The following is a 13,824-nucleotide window of genomic DNA, read 5'->3' on the forward strand; positions in this document are numbered from 1 at the left end:
CTCCCTATATATATATATATATATATATATATATATATGTTATATAAATATCGTGTTTCAAGAACCAAATTCCAGAATCATCGACAATTCTGATGTGCATATATACCATTTACATTATCAGTGGCCACAGTTGAATGTTGTTTATTTCCGTGACTGTGACGATTCATGGTTCTAGCACCGGAATGCAGATGGTTACCTGTTAGATAATCAAACAAGAACGAGCTACTGATAGCGAAGATGACAAAGCGGAGGCATACAGCCTCAACGACTCACCGCGGATTGATAAACGACTTAGTAGTGACCTTCCAGACCCCTCGTAAGTTTCCTTTCTTGATCTTTGATGCACCTAAAACTACTCGAGCCCCATTCTCAGCCTCGATGAGCCAGCGAGTTCCATAGTGCGCAAGGCGTGGGGAGAACGAAACTACATACCTCGCTAGCTGTCAAGGAAGCCTCTCGAGCCTTTTGGATTTACTCAACAGGTTATTGTGTCGATCAGCGTGCAGCTCGTTCGAGTATTGTTCGTTTGAGACCGGGGAAGAAGATTAGATGCGCTATTTATGTTATGTACACTCTGGCCTGTTCACCAGCATTGATACTCTTCAAAGTACTCGATGACTCGGGTCGGGTTCTTGACTATAGTGCTGGCAGTAATATCTCTTGCCTTGTCTACAAAGACAGGAGGTCCGCAAGTAAGTATGGCCAGAGGACCATTTTGGCTTAGTGAATTGTTTATGAGACTTTGCAAGTCTGGCCTGCCTACGTGAAACGTGGCAAATGGTTTAAGTCTTGGTACTACAGCTTGCTCATGAATATTGGAGGATATGCTGCCGTATTGGGCCGTTGGAGCCGATCGTGTCACGAATATTTGCAAATGCACCTGTGATCGTTGTAATTCTAATAACTCATTGATGTAGGCCTCTAGGATATCGAGACTTCGTACTGCAATGACCATGTCAATAACAACCTTGTGTTTCAATGATTTGCTTAGTTCGATTGCGTGGGCTAGAGGACCAGGTAAACCACTGCCCCCGCAGAGGAATAGTACATTATTGAACAGGTGGAGCGGACTTGTGGTTCCGTAAGGTCCCTCTACGCATACCTTCATTTTAGTAAAGAACTTATCAGAGCTATTTTGAGTGGCTTCTATTACTCGTTTCAAAACTACATTGGTTGCACCTTTTTTAGCTCTAAGGACCACTACCAACTCGTCGCCGGAATCAATCACTGTGAAGGGGTGTGATTGCCAAAATATCATGGGGTCCATAAAATGTAGGAAAACGTATTGGCCGGGAAGAGCTCTCCATTTCATAAATTGTGATTTCTTGGGTATCGTTACTCTCAGTAAATCCTTACCTATGAGTTGGATATTAGCCGTAGCCACACCGAAATGCAAGATTCGTATGATTCGAATCAATCTTTCAAAAATCCATATGGCGAGTGAAATATAGATCCAATTGGTCCAACCTATGGACTGAATATGTTTCCAACAGGAGAAGAAAAATGCCACTGCCATGAAAATATGAAGGTAGAGGAAGACTTCGTAATGATTTTTCCTAATATAACCTAGCGACCAAAATGATAACAACACCAAGACCAGTGTGGCCAGGACTCCAAACCTAAAATACCATTCGCCCATTGACATGAGGAAAGAGTGAGTTAGTAATGCGTACGCAGTGTATGCTATAGAATGGACCAGGACATCAAATACCATAATTCTGCCAATCCATTTATGCAGAGCAATTAATGTGGAATACTTGAAGCCGGTCAAGCACTCCACAAAGTTGCTTCTTGTGCTGAAGAGTATGATAAGAGGAAAATGTGCGATAGCTAGGATCCCTGAACGATCACCAACGTACCTACACAATTGAACTAATTTTCCGTCAAAGAGTACGTTGTAATGGTCTACTTCGTAGCCAGTTGACAGGAGGACAATGTTTAGTAGGAAGAAACAAGCTATATGGCAAGTTTCGAGCCTGCTAGGAAGTAAGCCCGACAAACACCACCATGATTTGTATTCTGCCGAATGGGTGCCGTTCAAAGTCGGCAGTGCAACGTACCCTCTAATGTAGTTCATAAATTTGTATCGAAACAAGTAAGCGTTGATCGCTGTAAGATCGAAGAACCTAAAGCATGCGCATATAAGCAAAACAATTCCCACATACGCACACAAAACCACAGAATAATCGTCACTGCGATCCAAATTGCCTGTAAAACAATGAAATGCATTCACAACCCTTGTTCTCAAAGTTTTGTCGACAGATACTGGATGATGAAGGGTCGAATGTCGATCAAAAGGCTGCAAATACCTCGAAGCATTGTGCAAAGATTCAGTATACTGTTCTAACGAAACATTGAACGATGAACAGATGCTTCCTACAGTTTCAAAACTTTTGTTAAAATATTCATCAACCGCCAGTCCGCTATCGTCCAGTACATCACTAACGCAAATCGACCAAGATCCCAAAGCCGGTTCGTATTCACACAACGTCGAGAAGTAATTCAATCCAGGTTCAAAATCCCATGACAGCTTATTTAACATACTCGCACAAGCTTGAACCGCATTGACTTCCAACCTGTCATGGCGAACCGCTGCTGCAACAACTACCAAGTTCCAACACAGAACCACAACAGATATCATCATTGAACAACCTTTCAGAGCATGATCGACTGAACCAGATCGAATTGATGCCCAGATGGCTTAAAATCGATTATAACTTTAAAATGGGTGCATTTTAATAGCTTTCACGTGAAGGACACAAAGGAACTAAAGGTTAAAAAGGTGTTGATACTAGCACAATCTATAGAAAGGACCACTTACTCGGCAGCTTCAGACTCAGTTTCCTCCATTTTACCATTACGTAGCAAGTTAAAGTCCCTCTGGACCAAATTTAGCGAAGTTCCCTTGGAGCCATCTTCTCTTTCAAACGAATATTGTGAAGCATCCGCTTCAACGTACACTAAGGCACCTTTTCTCACGTATTGAGTTAGAAAGTTGATGTGGGGTTCATTGAACACTGTAACGTTGTACCAGTTGGTTGGCCCGTCTCTTCTTGGTTGAGAAGCGATGCTGTACTTGACGTAACGTCTTTCGCTATCGTTCTTGGAGGTAAATTCGGTGAATTCGCTGCCCACACGACCAACAATGGTCATTCTGGATAGATCCAGTCTCCTGGCAGTAGCGTGAAGAGAACGAACTTGCTGACGGAGGAACATTGCTTGCTTGGGTTTCAGTTGGGTGGTGAAACAAGGTCGTGTTCGTGTTTACGCTCTTTAAAGGCCAAGCACTCCGCACGTGATAGTGTCGATAAAGAGACGTATAGCCTAACTAGAGACTGTAACGACTAGCTGTACTAAATAGATTGAGAGCTGAAGTAGTTTGATGGTAGTGCTAGTGTTGAGAGTTGAGGAGGTATCACGTGACCCATAGTGCTCTTAGAAGCGAGACAAGATGTTCATTATCAATCCTACTGGTAGGTGTTAGAGTGACAAGGGCACTTGAATCGTCTTGGCCTGGTCTTTTTAATGTAGTTGTGAAGCTTTCTGTATATATATGAAACTCTATGTTAGTGTCTTAGCGAGCCCTAACTTTTCCTCTTGAGCCCTAACAAAGCCCTAATCTATATTTCAAGACCTACATTCTAGCCCTAGCACCTGGCTTTAGCCCTAAGTGTGGCTCTGCGTAAGGCTGGCCTCTAATTCAATCCAACAAAAGCTTATACTCGATCAAACGCTACAAGAAGCCATACACTAATCTTATAGAGACTCGTGAGCCTCTTGAAACCAATCACAAATGTCCTTCAATAACCTTATGAGACGGAGGGCCTCACGTTCGGCCATTCAGGCCACGATAGCAGAGACAAACCGCAATTATCCTTGTGACCTGGGCGATGAGTTCGAATTTGAGTCTGAAACTCAAAGTTTAGGTGGTCTAGAGGATGTTAGAGTGCTGAATGACCCTACAGGTAATACTATCAGTGAAAGTTCTAAAGCTACTGCGAATAATACCGATGTGCGGACCGATGAACTGGCGATCCTATCAACTTCTAGCTCTACTTCGGAATCGATACCACAAAGCAATCAACGACAGTTTCTTTACTCATTGACTTCTAATAACTCACAAAGAATTGATGAATGGTGTATGAATAGCGAACTAAGTGGACTCACGGAAGCAAATATGGCTTTAAATCCCTCTACGACTTGTTCCAGAGTACAAGATATGGTCAATTCTTGGGGTTTGGATCATGATGGAATACCACCAGAGGCTCTAGGGAAGAATGTTACAATACTGGCAGCCAAACCAGATAATTATTCTGCAGGGTTGTTGAAAGGTCTCAGTGATGAACAAGTTATCATCGTTAAACAATTGACGAAAGAACTGTTGCCTTTGTTGAGGAATAGTCGTCGAACACATTCTGTGTTTACAAATCGATATAGAGATATTCCCTCTGTTTTCCCACAAAGAGATCTAATACTTGCTTGTTCTCTGCGATACAACGACTCGGATTCTGATGTCGTCACACAATCAGGCTTATCTGAAAGTCTTGCTACCATTAGCCTTGATGATACCCGTTCAAATTCGTCATTGACAAGTATTTCACGGTTGGGTTGGACTTTGGTCCCAAGGTTAACAGAGAATGATCTACGATAGTATTTCCACAGCACATTGTCACGTCATTAATCAGATTACATAAATTTAATAAAATGGGTATAAAAAACACTTGAAGGAGATTTTACAGAGTTCCGTGGTAATTCCCTGCAGCCACGGTTCTCGTGGTTGATGCAAGGTTCCAGGATCCACCAAATGGATTATTCTCATCAAGTTCTTGATACTCCAGTGCTATATCACTACCGACACCAGTTTTTGTAGCTCCTTCATCGTGAATGATGAATTTGGCCTCCACGCCTTTTTCAGATTCATGAGCCGTGCGATCAGTGAGGAATCTTGCGATCAAACGTTCTTCTCCGCCTCTTTGCAAGACTACCGGTTCCTTAAATCTCCAAATTATTCTCTTCTTTTCCTTGCTGAAAGAACCTTGTGGCTTCGAAAGAGCACTAGTTGCCTCAGCACCATCAATCGATACAAACACAACAAGATCTTCTAGAACAAGTTGGTTCACCTCCTGTGGCACTGTAGGTGAGAATTTCAAAGTCAACACTACGCTTGCCTGGTGTGGTTCAAACCTCCACACAGGGTGTATCACGATCGGCGTTACGGGGTTCTTCATCGAGTATTTGATAGCTCCCAAGGTTCTGCCATCGATAAATTGAGGGTTAATCTTGAAATCCTCCGCGTCGACCCTCTCAAGGAACGCTTGGTTCAGCATGACTTTCGTGAAGCTACCAGCCTTAGGGATCTTCAAATTGATTTCTATTGGCAATGGTGAGTTCATAGCCGTGTTTGTAACGTAGTTCAAAGCGATCTCTCCGATTAGTTGCGAGTCCTGCAGAACCCCATCTTTGAAAGTGGCATTGATGAGTTCAGCTATACTGGCATTTAAACCTAACGCTGACGATTCGAGGGATGTGTGTTGAAACAAATTTTGTCCTGTTAGCGAGGTCGATGAGCCCGTGGCTTGTGGATTCAACATCGCCAGATTGCCAGTAATTTGAGCACCTAGTGGAGTAGTACCATCCTGGAGAACAGAATTGCTGCCACTACGAGAGGCTCGAGTCTGTGATTGAAAAACTTCAGAGTTTCTGTTAGCAGGGTGGTGTTTTCTAGAGGGTGGAAGAGCAGGAGTACGGATGTGTAAGTTTTTGGCATCAACGTGTCTACTGTTGGTAAGATTCGAGTCAGTCACAGTCTTGGAAACTTGTTGAACTTCAACTTCAGGTTCCGAAGGCATAGTCTTGGATTTCGGTTGCAAAGGTGGATGAGTTATCGACATTGGAGTACTTGAAGAATCGCGTTCCGCTTCTGGAATCACGACGTCATCCTTGACAGGCGTTTCAGCAGGAGCTGCTACGACTGGTGGCAGTTGCTTATTGGTAGGTGCCTTTATGTGATGGTTAGGAGCACGGTATAATGAATCAGAATCCTTACTTTGCATAGTTGGGCGACGAGGTGGTTGGCTGTGGTGAGTACTTGCCGTTGCAGATCTACTACGAGCCGAAAAGCCTTCATCATTTGACGAGTCGCCTCCCTCAACTATCGCAGACTCTGTATGTTTGTCACCAGTCTTTTTATTCTTCTTGTTTCTGCTGAAGATCGAGCCCACTTTTGATCTCAATTTATTGCTAGATTTTTTCTGTTTTAGGGAATTGTTGTTCTTGCTGGAAGAGAACTCACCATCCATCATATCATGGTGCAACACAGTGGAGTTTGAAGTAAAGCGATGCCCAATATTACCAAGAGTACTCTTTCTCTTATCCTTCGCACTAGGACTTGGCTCATTGTTGGCCTGTTCGGCAGTCACAGTTTGAAATTTGTAATTAGCAGCTTCACGAGCAAATCGGTTGATTTCATTCTGAGGCTCAAATTCTAGGAGATTTGTCGTCGCAGTCTCATTGTTTTTAGTCACATTCAACAGGTAATCACTAACACCCGTTTGATAACGCAATGAAGTATTCTTTAAGATCTCTAGACGGTTATGGTCAATAGCTTGAAACAATTCGAATAACGAAGGTACTTCAGAATCCCATTGCCTGTTTGCTTCTTCTAGTTTACCCTCACGGTCGTTATTCTTGGAATGTTGGTCTATCATAGCTGCGATTTGACTCAGTTTGGAGTGAAGTCTCTTGCTCTCGCTCCATTTAGCGTCGTTTTCCATGGATCTTTCAAGTCCCAAAATAACTTCAGTGTTCAAAGTGTGATAAAGATCCGTACTAGCTTTCAACTCGGATTTCAATTCACTTAAGACAGAATCCCAAACGATCTTTAGGTCACCAAGAGAATCAAATTTGAAATTTTCCATCTCTTTGGCGGTGAGAACTTTAGTTTCCAACATCTGATTTATCAACATCTTGTTCAGATTTTCATTCTCTGCGACTATCTTACGCAATTGCTGGGCATAATTTCTTTTCAAGTCACTTATCTCCTTAAACAACAGGTAAAAGTCCTTGTTTATCAATTTGGCTTGAGAGAGTCTAATCCTTATAGTCTCAGTAGCTTCATATGGACTTTTAGATATCAATATGCTATCCGCATATAAAGTTTCCTGCTGGGACATTGCAATGCAAGTGAGACGGCTGGATAGCAGAACAAATGGCTCGAATTGAGTAAACTAATGGCAATTTAAATGGTCCTTGACCACTCATGTTAGCTACCCATAGAAAATAGGAGGTATTAAAAATAGTCACGTTGTACGTATAGTAAACGGACCTCTCAACATAGCCCAAACACAGCTCCATATACTCGATCCCATCACGAAAGTGTCCGTCTCGTCATTGAGATGCAGTTTCTCTGAAGATGCCGTGTTACTGGAACTTTTTTGTATCTTTTTAGCACGGAAACCACATAATCATAAAGCTGTCGAGTTAGTCATAGCTTGAACATGAGAAAAGGAGGGAAAATTGCACGCTGGGAAGGTCTTGCTAAACAAATGGATGGTTACAACTTTTGCGTCATATGAGTAGGCTTGGATCTCTGTGTGTAGACCAACTTCTCACCAGTAAACCAATTTCGTTGCAATTTTTCTCCAAGTATCTGAATCTTCTACTTACCTAACCAGACTACTACAAGTGCAAAATCAGCTCAGCCTCTTGTTCGTGGTTTCTGTCGTTGGAATTATTGGTAATGCCAAGCCTCGAGAGCCGTGCCTATGTGCCCGCACCGTAAATCACATTTCCTAAAAAGGTAATTGAAGTTGCGGAGCATCATCTCGAGGAAATATCGTAGGAATCAAGCTTTAAAAACGGGATTTCACGTACTAGTAGCTCAATTTAGTTCAATACACCCAATGGGGGTGTTTAGATCGCTAGCAATCCTATGGGGCCTAGATCTATTTTTCCTTTTTTTTTTTTTTAGTTTATTTAACTCTCAGACTGCGGAAGAAAGAGACTTAGCTCACACCCTAGTTGCATTACCACACTCTCAGACCTTTAGTAATCTCATATCGCATAACAAGTAGATCTTTCGACTTGGTTATCGACTATTTCCTGAAAGAACGCGACTTTCCATCTTAACTGACGAAACACGAAAACGGCGGCGACGCGAAAACACGTAAGATGGTCGTCAAGCTTTGGAAAACTAACACGAATGCTTCCATTGGTCTTGTAATCATTGTTGTCTTGAGAATGAACATGCACATGGTGTTGGGAAAGGTTAGCAAAGGCAATCGCACATCACTTGAAAACCACACAATCAGGTTTTATCACTCTTATTGATCTTGAGAGGTAAAGTACATCAAGTGAATTGCTGGTTCTCTACTGAACCAGACAATGGTTGGCCATTATAAGATACGAAACGGGCCTTTAGAGCCTACTATCATGGAAGAGGAAGATGATGATGATGACTTCGATATGTTTGAAGAAGAGGAAGAATTAGAAGGTGGGCCAAGCAGTAATGGTAGTGGTTCCAATATTTTGACCTTTTACCCCTATGCAAACAATAAGATGACCAGGAGTGTGGGTACTTTGAATTTGTCCTTAAGTAATACTGCGTTGGGGGACCACAAACAGGTTGACGATAGTAGTGTGGATGAATATATTGATAGATGGTCCCCTTTCAACGATGAAAGTCCCTCGACTCCTACTACAGCTGATAGCAAAAGAAAGTCAAAGCATGAGATGTCTCCGTTTATAAACGACCCAGAAATTACGAAGAAATGGAGAAGAAAACCGACAGGTTCAAAATTGGCCCTATCCTGGGCACCAATTCAGGAACTTCATGAGCATGATCAAGAGAATTCACCGCCGAGGAATCTTGCGGTACCTGATCAAACCGCGTTTCTTGCCCCAACGGGACTAGTGTCAAAAGTGGCACAGTCTAGCTTCCCGAAGAAACTTTCTATACCAGATACACCAGTGAAGAAATCGCCCCTGATGGAGAATTCGAGGCTCTCAAACTCAATCTGTGGCTCACCAAACTTCAGTAACCGAAGTTACAATATGACCCAAGAAACTTCGCTCCATATGCAATCACCTTCTTTTAATTCCATTCCGCAATTGATGATAGACGCTTCCCCACTGATCAATCCATTGAGCGAAGATGATAATGAGAGAGGTTTCAAAGTACGACATGAGAAATTACCACCGCAGTTCCATGTTAGTCGATATAAGAAGATAAAGAAATCGCGAAACTCTGTTATCATGAACAACAATGACCTGACCAACAGTTTGCAACAGTTCACTGACGATCTTTACGGGACGGATAATAACGACCAACGCACAGAGGATCCAAAGTCGGACGATCTATCTTATTTCAGTATATTACCTCCGCCAAAGGGCTCAAAAGCTTACCAGAATGACGCAAGTTGTAGTAGTACCGATACTACACCTACTCGCAAGAAATCCATCTTGAATGCCAAGACAAAGGCTATAGAAAGTTCCAACAAAAGCACTGCTGAGTCATCGCCTAAACATACGCGAAGGTTCATTAATGCAAAAGTTACGACGAATCCCGATTCACATCTATTTGAAAAATTCACCAACGTCTCCAGCATAGGAGATGGCCAGTTTTCTACAGTTTACCAAGTGACTTTCCAACAAACTAACAAGAAATACGCTGTCAAAGCGATACAGCCAAGTAAACATTCTTCAATCAGACGAATCTTACAGGAAGTTAAAATTCTTTCAGAGATCAGTGAGAGCGTATTGGATCAAGAAGGTAAAGAGTATGTGATTGGTTTCATTAGTTCATGGAAACACCAAGGTTCATTCTATATCATGACTGAATATTGTGAAAACGGTACACTCGATAGTTTCCTACAAGAGCAGATAGTGGCGAAGAAGACGAGGTTGGAAGATTGGAGAATATGGAAGATTATTGTGGAACTGAGCTTAGCTTTGAGGTTCATCCATGATTCTTGTCATATAGTGCATTTGGACTTGAAACCTGCAAACATACTGATCACCTTTGAGGGTAATTTAAAGTTAGCTGACTTTGGGATGGCAACACATCTGCCCTTGGAAGATTTCGGAAGTGAAAATGAAGGCGATCGAGAATACATTGCACCAGAGATAATATCGGATTGCGTCTATGATTTCAAAGCTGATATTTTTTCCCTAGGGCTTGTTGTAGTAGAAATCGCAGCAAATGTGGTTTTACCCGATAACGGTAACGCCTGGCACAAATTGCGTTCTGGTGATTTATCCGACGCTGGGAGATTAAGTGCAAATGACATTCATTCGGAATCTCTGTTCTCTGACAATTCGAAAGTCGACACAAACCTGACCGAGATCTCGGACTACCACGACAGAGATACGGTCAATCTATTGAAAGAAAAATCCGAGATTCCACCCTGGGTGCCAAGATTTTTAATTGATGGAGAATCCCTAGAAAGAATGGTGAAATGGATGATCGAACCAAATTACAAGAAAAGACCTACTGCAAATGAAATTTTACATACTGAGGAATGTATCTACGTGGAGATGACTCGCCAAGCTGGTGCTATCATTCAGGAAGATGATTTTGGACCCAAACCAGGTTTTTTCGCTCCATAACTAATATCCTAGCCCTAATGTGTATGTATTTTTTAATTAAACTTTCTCGCTGGCGCTGGGCGCCATTAAAAAAAATAGATTTTCACACCTTGCACTATATAAAAGGAAACAGCTTTCATGAAGATATACTCGACATTAAGCAAGAAGACACCAGTAAAAAGAGTATTTTTGATCGTAATGACGAGGACGTCATTACATTGAATCGAAGAAATCAAATGATGAGTTTATTGAACACTTTTCTTAGCTAGATAGTATCTGAAAGCAAACTTTATGATTGTGGTGTTTTTTTCAATGGGAATCTCTCTGATACGATTTCTTCGATTCATTTCTTGTCTTGACTAACTATAAACATATTCATATAGTCCAATGAACAACAAATTAATGACGATGGTGAAAAACCGTTAAAATCTACAAATATTGCTATAAAAGTAATCTTTTATATGAGATTCGTTGAGTAACTGAGAAAACTGTGAGAATAAAATTGAATGAAATCTCCAGTATGCTTACAAACCCAACTTGGTTCTTCTCCAGTTTCTTCTCTTGGCGTTGTAACGGATCTTGTTACCAGTTCTCAATCTGACCCATTGTGGCAATGGTCTGTTTTGGTTCTTAGCCTTGGCCAATTTTTGCTTAATTCTGAAAGACTTTTGAGCCTAGAAATATTAATGATTTAAGTTAGTACGTAATTCTTGGTGAATCACACTTGGATACTAGTGAGCTAGAATTCGAGGGATTGTATTGTACAGTTTCAATAACGGCAAACCACACGGGAAAACAATCTCATTCTTTCTTTCAATCTCTTTATCTTCTTGTTGTTCTTATTCTCTCATCTGTACACAATCTTCAATCTTCAAACCTCATTCATCCATTTATCCATTAATCTATTGCAATCAAACATACTGGCATCGTTATTTGGTTTATTATCCTTATTCAAATGTAAACGAAATTTCAGTGCATTTCTCTTTATTACCATTTCTTGGATTGTCAGTATGGCATGGAATATTCAGTGCTGGGAGACTGTTCCAAGGTGGACAGGAAAGTTAGGCAGAGCTTCCTGGGCAGAGCCAGGCAAGATTGTCTCTCGCTAGGCTGAGCCTACTCCCTCTAGGCTAGGCAGGCTAGGCAGAGCGCATCGAGTTTTAGAAGGACGCACAGAGAAAAGATTTTGAAAAAACCCAAAAACCACAAGTATTCACAACGAAAAATAATACAAACACCACGCTAATTAAAAGAACAGTCACTTGAAAAAATAATGAAATACTAGGCGTATGCACGCAACCTCGATGATTCCACGTAGTGGTAGGCTCGAGCTGCTGTTTGCATTGGTGTAAGATTATGGTAAATTGTACAATTTCAGCTTAAATTGGTTGGTATTAGTTGTAGTTGAATTTTGGGATTTTTTTATACAATAGTAGCAATCCAAGATGACCAGAACCTCTGTCCTAGCTGATGCTTTGAACGCTATCAACAATGCCGAGAAGACCGGTAAACGTCAAGTCTTGATTAGACCATCCTCCAAGGTTATCATCAAGTTCTTGCAAGTTATGCAAAGACACGGTTACATTGGTGAATTTGAATACATCGATGACCACAGATCCGGTAAGATTGTCATTCAATTGAACGGTAGATTGAACAAGTGTGGTGTTATTTCTCCAAGATTCAACGTTAAGATCGCTGACATTGAGAAGTGGACTGAAAACTTGTTGCCAGCCAGACAATTCGGTTACGTCATCTTGACTACTTCTGCTGGTATTATGGACCACGAAGAAGCTAGAAGAAAGCACGTTTCTGGTAAGATCTTGGGTTTCGTTTACTAAGTATCTAGCTCTGTATAATCATAATAATATATTATCGTACACTTTTGAGTTACATGGTAATTCTCATTGGCATTAATTAAGATCACAAATTATAAACCTAAGCTGGCAAGCATGCAAATTAAGATTTTTGTTAGCTGAGAATGTGTGATGATTAGGTAAATATGTATGTATACATAACTGTATAGAAGCAAATCATAATCTTCTACCTCTTCTACCACCCTTCTTTCTGGTAGAGTCAGATGGAACTGGGGTAACATCTTCGATACGACCAATTCTCAAACCGGATCTAGCCAAAGCTCTCAAAGCAGCTTGACCACCTGGACCTGGAGTCTTGGTCTTGGTACCACCAGTAGCTCTAATCTTGACGTGGACGGCAGTGATACCAACTTCCTTACACTTAACAGCGACATCTTGAGCAGCCAACATAGCAGCGTATGGAGAGGATTCATCTCTGTCAGCCTTGACCTTCATACCACCAGTGACTCTGGAGATGGTTTCTCTACCAGACAAGTCAGTGACATGGACGAAAGTATCGTTGAAAGAGGCGTAGATTCTAGCAACACCAAAAACTTGGGAAGCGTCACGAGCTTGGACAAGGTCTAGAAGTAAAGTTAGTAAGAAAGTCTTGTAAAAAACCCTGCTTAGTGTCCCTAAAGAAATTGAATTGCCATCTTATATCATCACGAAAAAACTCAAATAAATTATCAGTGTGGTATCAGAGAACTTAGAAGTGAACTTGAATATGCTCAGGGTGGCGAATTTCAATCGGGACCCTGTTATAAACATTGATTCAAGTCAATCAAAGTCGGTATCATGAAGATCCCATTTAACTCTTTTTTGTTTAACCCAGTTTCTTTAAGAATAACTAAACGGTTTTGAACGGGACATCACCCCTTGCACGTACCTTTAGCCATTCTGGATCTGTTTGTTTGCTTGAAACAGTTATCCAAGAATTGATTGAAATTTCAAATTGAGCTCTTCAAGTAGTATAAGATGAAGTTATTCAATCCGATGCTGCTGAGTGCGTCGTATCTCATTGAAAAGTAAAAACTGAAAAATAATCAAAAATTTCAAAAAATTTCAGAGAATTTACGGATTTTCAGCACACCCATACACCACAGCCTAAAATGTCGTGAAACAGTCACAAAAGATTGTCACGATAAATTTGTATGTTATAGCTCTCTTCTCAAGCTACGAGAGGGCAATGTACTAGTTGATAAGATGTTCGACCCGTGTGAAACACTGGAAAGTTTAGCTTGTAAAGTCTTCCCCATGTCAATAAGAGTCGTTCGAAAGATTGATCTCGAACGAGTTGTAGAGAGAATGTTGTCTGGGGTACAAAAAAGTGTTATGAGACTAATGCGCAAGCACAATAGCAGTTCATAACGTCACAAATCCACTA

General features: G+C 41.2%; 8 protein-coding genes across 8 annotated transcripts; 3 read left to right on the forward strand and 5 right to left on the reverse strand.

Moving 5' to 3' along the window:
• Positions 1-583: 583 nt before the first annotated feature.
• Positions 584-2,644, reverse strand: TDEL0F02940 (ferric reductase family protein; the record flags this gene model as incomplete). The annotated part of the gene is made up of 1 exon (XM_003682268.1): positions 584-2,644. One exon carries the CDS (start codon positions 2,642-2,644, stop codon positions 584-586), a length of 2,061 nt encoding a protein of 686 aa, XP_003682316.1.
• Positions 2,645-2,817: 173 nt separating this feature from the next.
• On the reverse strand, positions 2,818-3,216 carry RIM1 (Rim1p; the record flags this gene model as incomplete). Its single annotated transcript, XM_003682269.1, has 1 exon — positions 2,818-3,216. The coding sequence occupies one exon, from the start codon at positions 3,214-3,216 to the stop codon at positions 2,818-2,820; it is 399 nt and encodes a 132-aa protein (XP_003682317.1).
• A 577-nt stretch (positions 3,217-3,793) lies between these two features.
• Positions 3,794-4,651, forward strand: ATG36 (Atg36p; the record flags this gene model as incomplete). Its single annotated transcript, XM_003682270.1, has 1 exon — positions 3,794-4,651. One exon carries the CDS (start codon positions 3,794-3,796, stop codon positions 4,649-4,651), a length of 858 nt encoding a protein of 285 aa, XP_003682318.1.
• Positions 4,652-4,733: 82 nt separating this feature from the next.
• On the reverse strand, positions 4,734-7,172 carry SYP1 (Syp1p; the record flags this gene model as incomplete). The annotated part of the gene is made up of 1 exon (XM_003682271.1): positions 4,734-7,172. The coding sequence occupies one exon, from the start codon at positions 7,170-7,172 to the stop codon at positions 4,734-4,736; it is 2,439 nt and encodes an 812-aa protein (XP_003682319.1).
• A 1,210-nt stretch (positions 7,173-8,382) lies between these two features.
• On the forward strand, positions 8,383-10,605 carry SWE1 (tyrosine protein kinase SWE1; the record flags this gene model as incomplete). Its single annotated transcript, XM_003682272.1, has 1 exon — positions 8,383-10,605. The coding sequence occupies one exon, from the start codon at positions 8,383-8,385 to the stop codon at positions 10,603-10,605; it is 2,223 nt and encodes a 740-aa protein (XP_003682320.1).
• A 503-nt stretch (positions 10,606-11,108) lies between these two features.
• On the reverse strand, positions 11,109-11,511 carry RPL39 (60S ribosomal protein eL39; the record flags this gene model as incomplete). Its single annotated transcript, XM_003682273.1, has 2 exons — positions 11,109-11,258; positions 11,506-11,511. 2 exons carry the CDS (start codon positions 11,509-11,511, stop codon positions 11,109-11,111), a joined length of 156 nt encoding a protein of 51 aa, XP_003682321.1.
• Positions 11,512-12,029: 518 nt separating this feature from the next.
• On the forward strand, positions 12,030-12,422 carry RPS22A (40S ribosomal protein uS8; the record flags this gene model as incomplete). Its single annotated transcript, XM_003682274.1, has 1 exon — positions 12,030-12,422. The coding sequence occupies one exon, from the start codon at positions 12,030-12,032 to the stop codon at positions 12,420-12,422; it is 393 nt and encodes a 130-aa protein (XP_003682322.1).
• A 192-nt stretch (positions 12,423-12,614) lies between these two features.
• Positions 12,615-13,336, reverse strand: RPS14B (40S ribosomal protein uS11; the record flags this gene model as incomplete). Its single annotated transcript, XM_003682275.1, has 2 exons — positions 12,615-13,021; positions 13,327-13,336. 2 exons carry the CDS (start codon positions 13,334-13,336, stop codon positions 12,615-12,617), a joined length of 417 nt encoding a protein of 138 aa, XP_003682323.1.
• Between the last annotated feature and the right edge of the window lie 488 nt (positions 13,337-13,824).

The sequence above is a fragment of the Torulaspora delbrueckii genome, chromosome 6 (genome assembly GCF_000243375.1).
Source record: "Torulaspora delbrueckii CBS 1146 chromosome 6, complete genome".
NCBI lineage: Eukaryota > Fungi > Ascomycota > Saccharomycetes > Saccharomycetales > Saccharomycetaceae > Torulaspora > Torulaspora delbrueckii.